Source organism: Lepidochelys kempii, chromosome 14, assembly GCF_965140285.1.
Source record: "Lepidochelys kempii isolate rLepKem1 chromosome 14, rLepKem1.hap1, whole genome shotgun sequence".
NCBI lineage: Eukaryota > Metazoa > Chordata > Testudines > Cheloniidae > Lepidochelys > Lepidochelys kempii.
The window spans coordinates 9,398,546-9,414,636 of record NC_136393.1 but is presented as its reverse complement, the minus strand read 5'-3'; the positions used below and the strand labels follow the sequence as shown (position 1 = coordinate 9,414,636).

General features: G+C 37.5%; 2 protein-coding genes across 3 annotated transcripts in view; one reads left to right on the top strand and one right to left on the bottom strand.

Moving 5' to 3' along the window:
• SUZ12 (SUZ12 polycomb repressive complex 2 subunit) overlaps positions 1–9,040 on the top strand; it is a 50,140-nt gene extending 41,100 nt beyond the window's left edge. Inside the window, exons 12-17 of one of the 2 annotated variants that reach the window (XM_078848472.1) lie at positions 1,966–2,057; positions 2,342–2,485; positions 3,457–3,614; positions 4,374–4,572; positions 5,185–5,264; positions 6,444–9,040. In XM_078848472.1, the coding sequence (XP_078704598.1) occupies positions 1,966–2,057; positions 2,342–2,485; positions 3,457–3,614; positions 4,374–4,572; positions 5,185–5,264; positions 6,444–6,789 (1,019 nt within the window). In that variant the 3' untranslated portion in view covers positions 6,790–9,040. The remainder of the gene's footprint in view (positions 1–1,965; positions 2,058–2,341; positions 2,486–3,456; positions 3,615–4,373; positions 4,573–5,184; positions 5,265–6,443) is intronic. The other variant, XM_073310755.2, reaches the window with a different exon arrangement.
• CRLF3 (cytokine receptor like factor 3) overlaps positions 3,457–16,091 on the bottom strand; it is a 33,184-nt gene continuing 20,549 nt past the window's right edge. Inside the window, exon 8 of the mRNA XM_073310756.2 lies at positions 3,457–15,974. Within this exon, the coding sequence (XP_073166857.1) occupies positions 15,721–15,974 (254 nt within the window). The 3' untranslated portion in view covers positions 3,457–15,720. The remainder of the gene's footprint in view (positions 15,975–16,091) is intronic.

The window sequence follows — 16,091 nt, the reverse complement described above, 5'->3', positions numbered from 1 at the left end:
TTAGAATGGCAGCTGCACCTTCCAGGAATCTGAGATGCTGTCCAGAATAAAGTACTGAAATGATGCTGTCCTCAGTAAGGCCTTCCTGGTGCCAGATCCATTTGATTAATCCTCCACCCAAACTAGGGATTAGAGATGGGATAGGAGCTACTTCATGACTTTGGAAATAGGGACTGCTAATTTAGCCCAGATAAACTTAGGTAAGTCCCAGTAGAGGAAGTCCTCAGGAGGAAGTCGAATTCCTCCTCTACTGGCAAAGTTCCACTTCTTATTGCTTCTCCATGCCAGGTCTCCTGGTGGTCCACTGTTTCTCCGGACTTGGCTAACGGTGGAATTGTTGAGCAGAGTAGCAGTTGACTGCAGAAATGAACAGAGAGATAAGGAGCAGGTTGTTGGCCAGAAAAGCCGCATTACTAATTTGTCTTCCATCAGAGCAGCTTATCAAGCAGGCTGGCTCACCAAAGAGCATATTCTCCCAGATGAGAAATCCCACCAGGGAAGGTGGTCCAAAGCAATCTGTAAGCAATAAACAACCTTGAAGGTGTAGTTATCAAAAACAAAACTCTCAAGATTCTGCAATAGATTCATATCCCAGGACTTTGGACCATTGACAAGTTGTTGTTTTTATAGTGGAGGAAGTTTCTAATATCTACATCTTATTTCCTGAGTGCTGAGAAGTGAAGATGCACAGAAAATGCCTGGTTATGACATCTGCAGGTTGGGATGGTCTGTTGTGGAACCCAGGCATCAAAGGACAGGATCCGATACAGCTTTCCGGAAGATAAATATGCTCTGAATGTTGTCAGCTGTGCTCCTGGCAGACTTCCTAAGGCAGACTTGTTAAAGAATCTCTCTCTAAGACAGTAAAACCTTTCAGAAGATTGGGTTTGACCCTCTGCTAAATCCTGAAAACCAGAAGAAAGCCCATAGCTTACTACCCAGGAGTATATGGTACAAAGAACAAGGGGTGTAGGTCCTCTTCTTGCTTTTATGTTGGTATGCAAATTTTCACCTGTTCATAAAATCTTCAGTGCGGCGTGTCTGCATTTTGTAAACAGCTTGAAAATTGAGATTCTATATTTAGTGGCTAGAGACTAATTTTGACCCATTTTGTTGACCATTCAGAGGCAAGTAGGTTTCATAATTGGTCTCACTTCTTAGTGGGTAGACTTTAAGGATCAAGTTGTGTACTTAAGTCTCTCTTGTCTCTGACCTCCATTTGAGTCTACATATTGCATTTAATTTTTCTGGCTTACTATTAGTAACTTGCCTTGTGGGCACGATGTTACTATGCTGAATGAAAGGAATGACCATAGTAGGCTAAAAGGGAGGCTGTTGGTAGAGACTGTCTGCCAAGCACCTATTTGATGTTTGAATCGCACTGTCAACTAAGGAATTGTTATATGCTTATGTGACACCAAAACTTGGCCCTAATATTAACCAAAAAAGTTTGATTTCAGGCAAAAATTCTAAATTAAATACTTGTTGTTTACATTATAGCTGCATTTGATACTGTGTGTTCTCTTGTCTGACTTAAGAAATCTTTGAAATTGAATTTAGGCAATGTGTTCTGAGTGAAGTCATCTGAAGCTATATTTTTCAGTTTCCCACCCAGGTCTGTTTTGACTATTACTAAAGAAATATCTTACTTTAAACAGAGAAGCCCTGACCAGAAAAGAGAACATGGTTCTAAACTTGAAATGTTCAGGTAATCTGAAGGGTTCCCCCAATCTGGAGAGCCACTTGGTGTTTAAATGATAGTTGTAACTATAGATATGAGAAGGAAGCTGAGCGCCAAGACTCGTTGTTTGGTGAGCTACCCAACTCAGAGTACACCAAAGTAGCTCATTCCCTCCAGAATGAGGGAACCCTTCATAGAGCTGCTATATTCAGGTGAGAAACAATGTCCTTTTCCCATCACACTAAACAGACGTGTGCGTCTTTATACATATGTTCTTTTTGTAGCTGTGAAAGAATCCTTGCCAACAGACCTACAAACAAGAAAAGAGAGAGATGTTTTAAATGAACCTCGACAAAAGTTACGAATATTTTACCAGGTATTGAAAGTTTTAATACCATTAAGAATGGAGGAGTACATAGTGTTACAGAATTTAAATGTTCAGGCCTGATCTTTATGCATTTTTTTCCCATCTGTGTGAAAGAGGAGGAATTTTTAGCTATATCTGCAGCACTGTCCCAGTTGGTGCTTCAGCAGAATAGTACTTCCCCCTAGATCATTCCCATAGGGAATATGTGTGCATGCTGGGTTTTGAGGGTGGGGGACTAATAAATGAAAGATTTCAGATAATGCTAATACCAACCTTTTTTTTGTTTGCATCAGTTCCTGTATAACAACAATACAAGACAGCAGACTGAAGCCAGAGATGACTTGCACTGCCCATGGTGCACGTTGAACTGCCGCAAACTTTATAGTTTACTCAAACATCTTAAGCTTTGTCACAGCAGATTTATTTTTAATTATGTTGTAAGTAATCTTACTTGACAGTTATCAGTATGAAACAGTCGGTCATAGATACTGTATAGTGCAGTGACATCATTGCCATTCTGTTGTAAGTCGTATAGTAAGGGTCAGCTCCCTGTTATGTGAAGCCAAAATTGGGCCCCAAGAGATTCTCCCCCTGCTCCCCAAAATTGACTTAATCTTTGACAGTACGTTAGAATCACTTCAGTTTAGAATATTTTTCTTCTCACTGTAGTTGTCTTTTGATACTGTGTATTTGTTTGTATGATGTAGTCAGTAATTTAGATTTAAAATCGAGAATTTCCAGAGACTTTAGGAAGCAGTTAACAATTCCAAGTCCTGTTAATTTTACTTCCTTTAGTAAGGGACTGTATGTGAAAGATTACTTACGCGTTTCCTTTCCAATGCATTGTTTTAGTGGTTTTCAAATCATTAGATTTATTTCTGATTTCCTTCATTTTAAACGTTTAAGATGCCTGTTTCCTCTTTTTGTCTATATCATGTCCATACTGTAGCTTCAGCACTTGGAAATCTGGTTAGAATATAGGGCAAGGACTGCCAGGATTCATAAAAACTTTTGTGGCACTCTGAATCACTTCTGTATTTGTGAGCTTCTGAATATTAATTTTTAAACTTGTTACTTTTATTGAGTTTTTCAAATCAAACTGATGGTTTTGTATTAAAATTCTTGGATGAAAACGATGAGAATGAAGCATCCAGGATGAAGAGGCCTTTATTTGCATCTAAAGGAAAAATTATTACTTAAGTTGTCTGGCTATCTCTGGGGAAGGAAGAGGAAACTAGAATCACATGAGACTGGATACTATGGATGCAATGATTTTTTGTAAGGCATTTTGAATTTGAACAGTCACTGTTCTAAAACTCCTTGAGGGATTGAGAAATGGGGGATAAATCCTGTTACAATAGTGACTTTCCTTTACTATGCTAAATATATTTACCATTATTTGTTACAGTATCATCCAAAAGGTGCTAGGATAGATGTTTCTATCAATGAGTGTTATGATGGCTCCTATGCAGGAAATCCTCAGGATATTCATCGTCAGCCTGGATTTGCCTTCAGTCGCAATGGACCAGTCAAAAGAACTCCTATCACACACATCCTTGTATGCAGGTAGGTGAATACAAAGTGAAGTGGTGGTCTAGATATATTGCATGGACCAAACTCTGCCTTTACATACCCGTTGGTTTCTGTAAAGTTGCACATGGTATGGGGGTAGAATTTGTTCCTCTGTTTGTTTGAAAACCAGGAAAGATATTCGAAGTGAATGAGTAGTTGTATTTTGTAAAGTGGTATTGAGGGATGATAATATCACCAGTGACTCCATATAAAATTTGTTCACTTTTTAAGTAAAAAAGTAGCCATACCCAGCTCATCCTGTGATCTGAAAGATAAGGTTTGTTCTTTGTCTTGTGCTTCACCAGTAATGATGATTTTGAATTTGGAGCATAGTTAACACACATCTGTGTGAGACAAAAAAATCCAGCTGAGTTTTCTATATGTACTGGTTCTAAAATGCTAACAGGAGTAAAAAGTAGTAAAAGGGTATTACTGAAGCAAGCAGATATGACAAACCTTGCTCTTCGTGTACGTTCAGTCAAGTAAGAATGTTATTTTTCGTATTCTATTTAATCTGACTGTAACTGCGCTCTTAAATTATATTTTGCAGATACTTGCACAATAACTTATTCTCTGAGGTCTAATGTGGTTTTTATGCTTAATCCTTTGTATTAGATTTGCAAACTACAATATATACAAGTCAATAAAATGACAAGTATTAGTAATTAGTACCACTGGTGACTAGCGTTTGCATAGCTGAAGTCTGATAGAACTGAAAACTAACATGCTTAGTTAATTTTTTTATTTCATTAGGCCAAAGCGTACAAAAGCAAGTATGTCAGAATTTCTTGAATCTGAAGATGGAGAAGTGGAACAGCAAAGAACATACAGCAGTGGACACAATCGGTTATATTTCCATAGTGATACCTGTTTACCTCTCCGTCCACAAGAAATGGAAGTAGACAGTGAAGATGAAAAAGATCCTGAATGGCTGAGAGAGAAAACTATTACAGTAAATTATTCTTTATGTACAAAGATATATTTAGATGAATTTTCCTTGCCTATGTTTTATTAAAATTATCCAGAAAACAATTTGTCAGTTTTGCTAAGCAGAGTTAGTTTTCCATCAGTCAGAAATCCAAATAGTGGTGTGTGTATATATACACATACCTGCTCTTATTAGACTAGTCAGATGGCACCTAGCCTTTGGGATTAAAGCCCTGAGTTAGAGTTCCACCACTAACATTAAATGTTTATCCATTTGAACTGCAGGCACTAAAGTGATCATGAAGTCTGTCCTCACTTGCTAATCCAGTGCAGTTCACATAATCTTACAGGCTCCCTTCATTTTCATATGTTGCTGCTATTTAGTGCAGGAATACCAGTTGATAACAGGAGACATATGGAAATGTGGATGTAGTAATAAAGGACTTGTACATTACGTTTTTGCATTGTGTTCTACACCATGATCTACCCTGACTGAAGAGTGTTTTGATGAATTTACAGGAGCAATTGTTTCTGTGAAATATAGGTGATTGAAAACCAGGAAAGGAAGTTCAAAGTGAACAAGTACTGTATTGGTTAACCTTGAGATTTTAATGTTTGTTTGATATTTTCACTGCAGCAAATTGAAGAATTTTCTGATGTTAACGAAGGAGAGAAAGAAGTGATGAAATTGTGGAATCTACATGTTATGAAGCACGGGTATGATAGTTTCTTAATTTTTACTAGAATAGACTTATTTTATACCATTCTTTGCTGCATCAAAATTGACTTAAAATACACAATTAAGTTGTATGTGTTTAACCTTTTAAATGTAGTGGATCCTCCTTTCCTTTTTACTCACTATACTCAATCTTGAACAGTACCCTGTCAGAGGATATTTAAATCCTGCATTTTGATTGCAGTTTCTGGAAGCTGGGGCATTTGGGATGCTATTTCTAATTATGCCTTTTGATCCTCGAGGGATCATGAAGTACTTTAAAACTGCATGAAATGCCTCACTTAGCACTAAATTACAACCAGCTCTGGGGAGAAATGGAGCAACTATTTAATAGTGCACAAACATCATTTAGAAAGGATGTAAACATACCATTGTATTCAATGGAAATTGGAAGAGGGAATTTAGGTAGGCAGATTTGTATTGCTTGAATTGTAATTTGCCAGAATGTCTATGCTAACTCTCCCTTCTCTTGCAAAAAGTCCAGTAGAATCTTCAGTAGTCAGAGCTGCCCAGGGTCTTGGATGAGACATAACCTTAAGAAACACTACGTTTGCTAAATAGTGTAGCATGTGTAAAGGAATTTTTCTCTACACTTAATGTGTTTATTTTCTAGCCTTAATTTTTCAAAGCCAAGTTGAAAGGAAAACCAAACATCTGATCTGGTGTAAACATAAATCCAGCAAGTCAAATACCTTCTATAGCTAAGGCCACAGCTGTATTGCATCAGTTATGACCCCAGAATCATGAAGTACACCTGTGGTTTGATGCAACCTAAATATAAGTCCCATAAATAACTTCTTTTAGAACTGTACATACTTATACTAAGGATGACATCATATTCTGAAACTAATTGATCCAACAAGTCTATACCATGATTTAATTGATTTGTTTGTAATTCACTAAACAGATATAAAGCACTTAAAATCCAGAGTTATCTTAGTTATTCAAAGGGAGATCAGTTTAAAAGAGGAATGTTCTACAGTGTGTTTGCATTTTCTTACTATTTTAGATTAATCACTGGAAATTTTGAAAGCTTTGATATCTAGAAGCTACCAGGCTCTGATAGTGACATTTACTATTAGTGATGTGAACTACATGTTGTATTGCTTTTGATTTCCAAAATGTTTTACTTCCATACTGACAATTTTTTAATTTGACAGGTTTATTGCTGACAATCAAATGAATCATGCCTGTATGCTGTTTGTTGAAAATTATGGACAGAAAATAATTAAGAAGAACTTATGTAGAAATTTTATGCTTCATCTGGTCAGCATGCATGACTTTAACCTCATTAGCATAATGTCAATAGACAAAGCTGTTACTAAGCTTCGAGAAATGCAGCAGAAGTTAGAAAAAGGAGAATCAACTACCCCAACAAATGAGGAGTTTTCTGAAGAACAAAGTGGGACAACAAATGGATATAGTGAAACTAACACGAGAGAGAGAGTTTCAGAAACAGATAGTGTCTCAGGGGTCACAAAACAGAGTAAAAAACAAAAGCTCTGAAGGAAAAGGCAAATGCCATTCAATGGACAAACATTGAAGTGACATTCCTAGGGTGCATGAGTTCTATAAAGAATTAAACAAAAAATTACACAGGTTCCAAACAGGCACTGTTGGATGGAAATAAATGATTTCAACAAGGATATTGTTACAACAGGTTCCTATTCAGTTAATTATGCAAGTACTACATGTATATCAGTTTTGGTGATGTAATGACAATATTCTAAGAGTTTGAGCATGAAGAGCAATACAAAAATCTTTTTGTAATTTTAGTAATTAGTATCTTATCAACTCTACTGAATTTACATAATTTAAATATATGTAAAACAGTTTTTTATATTAAGGTTTTTGCATCTGTACCTGGCTGTTTTTCCTACCATGAAGTTGTGAAACATTGGGATACAATTTGAAAGGGGATTGGGATACAATTTGCTTTTTTTATTTAGAAATACTCCAGTTAGCTTTTTTGTGAAAATATGCATCATTATTTAAAGTTTAACCTTGATCCTTGTTTTTTTTTTTGGAATCATTTATCAATTTATGATCATCATAAACCACAAATTGGTAATTTTTTTACACTAAAATTGTAAAAGTTTGCAAATTTAACATAGCACTTCTTTGTCTTGTGCCTGTTTGGAAAGATCTTGGCTTTTCACATTACAGACACAGTGAAGTACCATCTTGAGGTTACTGGCAGTTTGTTTTTTTGTGGGTAATTCTGATGTATTGATCGCCCAGTGTACCATTTTAAACTTGAACATTTAGCTACTTTCTATTTTTATTACACATTTACACAGCTACACAAGAACTATCTGGTGTCTAACTCTTTTTTAAAGGGTTGCATCATAGTGTGCCATGCTAAGGCCCAGAGTCTACAGTCAGTATGCAGTCATTACTCTGATAAATACTCCAGTTGGAGTTATGCATACTGTTTTGCCTGAACATAGACTGCAGGATCAGGCCATAGATTTAGTTTGGGCTTTTGAGATACCACTCTTCAGGAAAAATGCACTGTAAAATTGGACCAGAAAATGTGTTGCACTTCTTATGCAAGTATTCTGTGATGTATTGTATTCAATACAGATACTAAGATGCTGAGTAAAATATATTTGAGCAGTTTTGCACTGCTGTTAACACATTTTATGCATATGTTTACAGATTTTTTCCAATGGAAAGTGGTTTCACTACTGGTACAGTATCAGCACCGAAGGGTTTATTCAAGCAAGCACTGTGGTTGTGACATCACCTCAATTTTTTATTATCCTTAAGATATTGCATTTTTCATATTCTTTATTTATAAAGGAACAATGCTGCTGTAAATACAGGTATTTTTAATTTTTTATTTCATTCCATCACCATAAGATGCATTTCCCTATTTTGTTTAAGGGATATATAAGCTTTCTAATGGTGTCTTCAGAAATTTATAAAATGTAAATACTGATTTTGATGGTCCTTAAGATGTGTTTAACTGTGAGACTATTTAACTAATGGTGTGGATGTGATTTGTCATCCAGTATTAAGTTCTTAGTCACTGATTTTGTGTAAAAATAGGAAAGAGGGAAACTGAAGCTTTCATTACAAACTCTGATTTGTCAATTCTGAGTTATAGCAAACTCTAATTATGCCTCTGGGTAGTAAGTACATCAAGCATTTCTCTCTGGCTTTAATTTGCTAAAGCTGTGCACATATGTAAAAAAAAAAATAGATTATTTTAGGGGAGATGTAGTTCTAGAATTATTGCTTATGTCATTTCTTAAGCAGTTATGCTCTTAATGCTTAAAAGAAGGCTAGCATTGTTTGCACAAAAAGTTGGTGATCCCCAAAAAGTAATGAAATTACTTCTGTCCAGTAAACTTTGTATGTCATGTCAATTTATAATAAAAGCTGAAAAAATCCCTTTGTTTTCTATTTATAATAAAGATGCCTTTTCTATATGTACCCTTAATGAGAAATTTTGAAGAAATCATGTAAGCTGGTTAAAAAGCATTTGAATGGTACAGTAGATGTAAAGAAAGAAGCAAGTTCAGTTGTTTAAATGAACCTTTGTTTTTACATTAAATGTTTATTTGAAATCAGATTTTGTACATAAAGTTCAGTAATATAAAATCTGCCGCCCTTGTTGTCCAGTCATTTTGTGTGCGTGCAAAAAGGCCACAAATAATACCTTTTCTGAACAATGTAACTTTCTCTTCCATTTTCAGTTTTGACCAAATTTGGATTCTCTACAGTCTCCATCTGTCAGGTTGTTACAATTCTCCTGTCTATATTAAAGTTTTATACTCTGACCCATCGTTGTGCTATCTGAGTGCTGTCCCCATAAAATCAGTAATGAAATCCCTAATGGACTTCAGGGAGTCTCTGGTTCTGCTCTTTTGAAGGTTTAAAAAAATCCGCTCTAGATTTTTTTGTTTCAGTTACAGGTTTTTATTCCATTTTTTGAGGGTGGGTGTTTGGGGTAGATGGTGTATATGTTATGAGCTAAGTTCCCTCTAACTGTGTGGCCGCCCAGTAGGCTATCAAGTGCCGTGCACTTCAGGGATCCCTCCCCCCATTGCTGTGCTGCTCCTGCCCTCTGCCTTGGAGCTGCTCCTGGGAACCTCTAGCTTGCTGTGCAGGGAGGGGAGCACTGATGTCAGGGTGTCCCCCTGCCCCCATCCCTGTACCCCATCTCCACAGAGTGGGGTTGGGGGAGACGCAACAGGGCTCAGGACAGAGGGAGCTTGTTGGTAGTTGCTGCTGTGTCTGGACATGCTGATCTACTTAAAAGGGCAATGTCTCTGTCTGTCTCTCTCTGACACTTGTGGTGGTGGTCTTGATACTTCTTTCGAAGTGTTTTAGTTTTTGACTGGTCTATGCATTTCATAATTTTTATTTCTCTTACACTTACATTTAATTCTTTTGAGTAGTGAGTTATAAAATGCCTAAACTCTCCTGGCTGGAGCAATTATCCCAATGGTAACTTTTAAAAAAATATTTATTCTATCTAGGGTTTTGGTTTCTACTGATGGTGCACATCACCTCAATATGGGTATAACAAAATTAATTCTGCACATGGGTGGAAAAAATTAGCGGGAACACTGGTTGTGAGGTAAGGTAATGGCAATGATTTGAGGCAAAATGACTTTTGAGTCAGACATGATCTTTCAGTCAGATCTGAAGAATACCACTGGCATGTATTCATCTGTGTATTGGTACTTTCCACATTCCAGTTAACACATTTCATGCTGACTTCCAGGTCCTTAGTTATGACTTAGTTTTTCCTTTGTCTGCAAATAGTGTTTACTTGGTATGAACTCTGTGATCCAGAAGTGCTTTAGTTGGACCTGAACTAAAACAATCAAAATTTGGACTGTGAATGTATCTAACTCCCCCAGGAAAAGTGTACATAAGAGACTTGTCTAGCTTCTGAAAACTGATTAGGCTGCCCTTTTTACTAGCCAAAAGGCTGGAGTTGAACTATGCTTATTAAAATGGATATAAGGTTCATCAGTCTAGTGGCTGTTGAACAGTGGACAATGAAGAAAAATAACCTGTTCTTCCCATTCAGAATAATTCAGATGAAACATAGGTTAATACTTTTTTTGGGTCTGGCTTAGGTTCAAGCAGCTACTTTAAGATAGCTAGAGCCTAAAACCATAATTTGATTGCAATTTGTCAGATATGCGCATTTATTCTTTTAAGAAAGCCAAGGAGGTGGTGCCTTTCAGTTAGTCGTTAAACTGTCTGCCTTTGCTCGTGTATTATAGATCTCATGATCCTTGTTTTAAGATGAGGGGTTGGTACTTTGCTGCCATCTGTGGGGTAGGAGATGGGTACTGTCAGTAGTAGTCCTTGATGCTGACAGATTAAGTCCCTCAGAATTAAAGGTGCTATGACAATCCAAAGATGTGAAATGAATGTAATGGTGTCTGTCTGGAAGTTTTCTGCCAGTCTGTATATTGAGAAGATTTTAGAAGCTCTCTCCTTGAGGTTGAGCATGAAGCACTACTACCATCTATGTACTTTGGTCTAAATTCAGACTAAATTTCTCCTGGGAGTTATTGGTCAGTGCTCCAAGTCTTGTTTGATGTCTGAAATAGTGATGTCGGTGCCAAAAGCGCACAGGCTGGGGCAAGGGAGGTTATCTAAAGATAGATTCTGTTTGGTTAAGGCAGGGCATTTGTGAAAAGTTGGGATTGTTACTTGAAGTAAACCTGCCATTATCTTGTACATTAATGGAATAAATTGCATACTTAAGTCAGTGGATGGATAGGTGCATTACTACTAATGCAACCAAGATCTCAGGATGTATGTTTGAAAAGGCTGTCTGAAGGATTCTTTTATGTACTTAAACTAACAAACCTATATTTACAGGTTATAGAGCCTTCTACTTTTCCAGGAGCACACTGCAAGTTTGAAAGGCTCCAACTGTACAGTGATGGTATGTGAGGTATCCTTATCATAGTACAGGACCCTCAACCTTACAGGTTTGGGGTGGCAAGCATTTATTGTTTGGAGTCTCTAATAGAGCCTGAGTGACTAGTATTGGGGAATTTTCTTGGCACTGGTGGAACAAGGAGAGAAATTGTCAATTTCAATCTGGATTGAAAATCTGTGTCCTTGGAGACGGCTGTGAGGATGTAATTTGTTTGGTCCTGATGACTGAGTGCTTTGTTTAAGGAGTTTGGCTCTTTCAAATGGAGGTTGAATGTAGGTGCCTTGGATGTGGTGTGAGGCCAGGACCTGAAAACCTGGAAATATTATAGGGCACATTACCAAAAAGCAAGGACTCTTTTGACAGAAAAGGTTTGTCTCCCCTTCCCTTCCTAAGATGGTGGACAAATGGCTGAGTTAAGGAAAGGACAGCGTGAGGCAGCCCTGAGGCTCATGAAGACAACCAAATCTGAGGGAAGCATTTAGAATATTTTCCAAATTAATGCTGGTAGGATGAAGTGGTGTATTCCATTCTTTAATCTTCAGTGAATCCTGTTTTGTTTAGCAACTAGTGGTTATATTTGTCAGATCAGCAAGGATATTTGGGGTCATCATTGCAGGAAAAAAAAGAACTAGATACATTCATGGAGGATAGGTCCATCAGTGGCTATTAGCCAGGATGAGCAGGGATGGTGTCCCTAGCCTCTGTTTGTCAGAAGATGGGAATGGGCGACAGGATGGATCAATTGATGATTACCTGTTCTGTTCATTCCCTCTGGAGCACCTGGCATTGGCCACTGTCAGAAGAGAGGCTGCTGGGCTAGAGGGAACTTGGGTCTGACCCAGTATGGCCGTTCTTATGTTTAAATGCTTCCTGAATGGGGTTGGATTCTTCTACAGAAGATGTGGTGACCTTCTCTAAAAGAATTACAAAAAGGGAGATAAGTGGAACATATTGCAAGGGCAAAAATCTCTCCAAACACTGAAGAAGAAAACTGTTACTTTCCAGAAAAAGGCAGTGAAGTAAGGATGCGTGTTAATCAACATGCCAGCAAAGGAAGGTGGACTTTGACACAAAGGAATTCAGCAAAGCTGCGGCTTGACCAGTTAGAATTGGCAAATAATAGTAATGGCCAGATGGAGTCAATATGAAAGGAGTTTTCAGAAGAGATGGGGAGATGCTGCTGGGAAGGGGTGTTTCACCAGTTGAGATTTTGTGGGAAGGAAGAGTCATGGCCAATAGTAGGTGAGCAAAAGGCCGGGGTGTAGTGAGGCAATGCCTGAAGTAGGCTGCATCAAGTCCATAGAGAACTTAAATATGCTGTTTAGAAATGGATCTTGAAACTAAGAGGGAGCCAGTGGAGTTGTGTGAGGATGTGTTTATTTTATGAAAGGAGGCATCAGCATAGGCTAAACTGAGTAAGAAGCCACAGAAAGGAGTTGCAGTGAGAGGAAATTAAGGCATAGGTATGTTAGCAATGTACATGAACAACGATTATGCGGGTTGTGGCAAGGTTTGCAGACCTATATAATGAGCAAGGCAAGTTTCAAGTATCTTTGGTCTTGTGGCAACTGAACTAGCTGTGGCTTAAAGGGAGAAATTACGCTTGTCTTGTTCTTCCCAACAGTAGCACTTCTGAGGTTAGAGAGAAGAATCACCAACAGTGTTAATGTACACTTCAGTACCAGGTCCTGTGAAAATAACTAGAAAAGAACTAAGATGTGTTTGTTTAACTCATACAGAAAGGATAATAGTAAAGCTGCACTTGATCTGAGTAGACATGTTTATGGATAGACCCGGTTATGCTGGTCATCTGATCTACGGACTTACTAGTATAGGGCTCTTCTATACTTAGTTTAAACAGATGCTGAGGTGTATTCCGGAGTGCGGGGTGAGGAGAGCAATATAAGCAGTGCTAACAATTAAGACATGCACAGAGTTCAGGGATCAAACTTTTATTTTTAAAAAATAATTTCACAAGACAAACATCTGTCATTGAGGTAAGTGAGTATTATGGCTTCAGAGAACATACTTTCAAAGTTTCATAAGCAGTTTTGTATTTACAACAAGCTGTTTTGCATGACTTTCGTATTTAGATGTGGAACATGTTTTGAAGCAGTTGCAAGTGTCAAGCCTTCAATCTGCTGAAACCTTTAATTGTTTTGGAGAAGCTCCTGCCACAGTAATAAGGTTCTTTAAAAGGATTAACAGTACAGGTGAGTACTTTGATGTTTGAAGAGTACCTATCTAGTAGTTCATGCTGTTAGATTTGTTGTAGATGATCACAAAGGCTGTCTTTACAAACAGCTGGAAGCTGACATTTTGGATAACAGCAAAAGATGGGTTTTAATCTAAGTGACTTATCTACTTAACTTCGTGATCTATGGTAAGACTGATTTGACCTCAATTATACCCTCCCTAAAAGCTGGAGAGTGAGGTTTGTTGCAGTAGTGCAGGGGCTAGTTTACCATGCTGGACATTTCTCAAATCTTGTACAACTGTACCAGCCCTTACTACAGATTATATTTTTTTAAACTGGTTTGTAAGATGTACTGTGAACAAGCTGACAGAGAACTATCTCAGATAGGAGTATACTGAACTGTGTGAACAAAGCCCTATATAATGTATCTCCATTTTATCTTTTGAAAGTTACCTATTCTTACCAGCCCTTTCACCAGAAGAGGGAGGTGTACATTTGCCTCAGAGTGAATACCCTTCTGTCTTTGCTTGAAGTCGAGTTTTATGGAGGTTAATCATACACACCCACTACCTAAGTCACGGGGAAAGGGGTCAGTAATATCCAGTGGTTAAGGCATGGGCATATGAAACAGACTTATGTTCTGCTGCCAGCTTCAGTGCTAACTTGACTATTGGCAAGTTGTACACTCTGTTCTGCTGTAAATAGGGATACTACATGAATAGTCTTCAAAAGCACTTTCCTAGATATAGATGAACTATATTATGTTAAAAAAAAATTGCATCAGATCAGTGGTCCATTTAATCCAGTACACGAGATGTCCTCTATCAGCTGCTTCAAAGGAAGAAATCCTGCACTTAACCTGTTCCCAGACAAAGTTGCCTCCTAATCCCCAATGAAGGATTTATATGATGAAGTTTGAGGATCCAAAAATCTCATAATGAGTATTGCCTGTAGCTGATTCTTAATTCTCACCTTCTTTTCACAGTAAATCTTAATCTAGTTCTATGGTGGCTGAGGAGAGTTTTGGTATCTACTTGAAATTTCTACTTTTCACTTACATTAATATATTTCATGTGTAACAAGAACGGGAATAAAAGTTCCTACTTTAGCTTCTTCCCACTTTCAACATGTTCTCTAATGAGAATAATCCCTCCCATCTGAGTTTTTCCATGCCCCTAATTGTTGCCCATCTTTAACTTGCTTCTCTTACATCCTTTCATGGTGAAGACAGGAAAAATGCATAGCCCAAATGGGGTAACTTTATTTGAGACTAGGATATGGGGCATCTGTAGCTACCACAGCCATGGGTATATTTAAATGAAAGGAATAGGGCAAGGTCTTACGATGTTCTATATCACCACCCGTATTTAAAAAAACTGCCACAATTGCTTTATATACACAATATTTGCTTTTGAGGTAAGCAAAGGTTTTTTAATATATTTATTGTATTTTAGGGCTCTAAACACTTTCTTGTTAACATGCTCTTGTAAACCCAAGTAACACTAATAGTCTCTGGACTAGAAACAGGCCTAGTTTAATACGGTTACCCAGTCATTTATAACTACCCTGTTCAAATTCATAATAAATTCCTATACTACTACACTTTGTTATAATAGAGCAAGAAAATAAGTTATCATTCTTTGCTTTATGGTTTGATTTAAGTTCCAGAGTTCATGGTACTAAAGCGGGGTCTTAAGCATGGTCCATGTGGTTTATCAAACTTATTCCAGAAGACACACAAAATACTGTTCAGTATTTGAAGGTAAAGCACATTGGTAAAGAAATGACACTTAACAGCCTGACTACATATTTCAACATACTTGAGGCTCAGACATTCTTATTTTGGGGGAATGATGACAAACCGTATCACAGCCAGAAGAGAATGTATTAGGCAGAACCATGACAGTTCTGACTTCTTAAAGTTTAAGCTGCAGCATTTTGTAACCAAGTCTATCTGAAATTTACTAAGGTCATTTGCTCTTATTGTAGGTGGGATAGATAAAACTTTGGACTGTTAACCCTAAGCCAAAAGTGTTACAGGCTTGTTTCACACAACAGCAGCAGTAAACAAAGTTCATTCCATTCAATATATGGACCCTGAGGTTTTTCCAGTTTTTATTCCAAGGCTGTATGAAATTAATTGCCTGTTTAGCTTTTTATAGAGTAATAGATCATGTTTTCCATTATTCTGAAATGAATTTAAGTACAACATAGTGACCTTCAAGTGATGTAAAGACAAGTTTTGTTAAATCCAAGTTAGATACTAAAAGCTTGAAAAATGAATTCAACTTTTAAAATTTACAGCGAACAACTAGAAAGGCTAGAACACTAACACCTTCCAGCCTGGGTAGGAGAATGAACATCCAAAATATAAAGAACCACATGAGTGATCAAGTACCCAATCAAAAACTACTTCCCTGTTGTTAGAACTGATGGTTACTCTGAGTTTGGAGTTTCCTCCCTCGTTGTTGTTGGGACCTAAATGCACAACTTCCATGTCAAATGTCACAGTTGATCCACAAGTAACAGCAGGCAATTGGTTTGTCATCTCTTTGCCATTTACAAATACTGCCCCTGAAACAGGCAAGAGATGTAAACATTATTTCTTACAGTACATAATGGTTAGGGGCAGACATTGGCTGTACCACTGATGAAGCCCCAGCACATCCCCTCCCTCCCCCCCCAAGAATT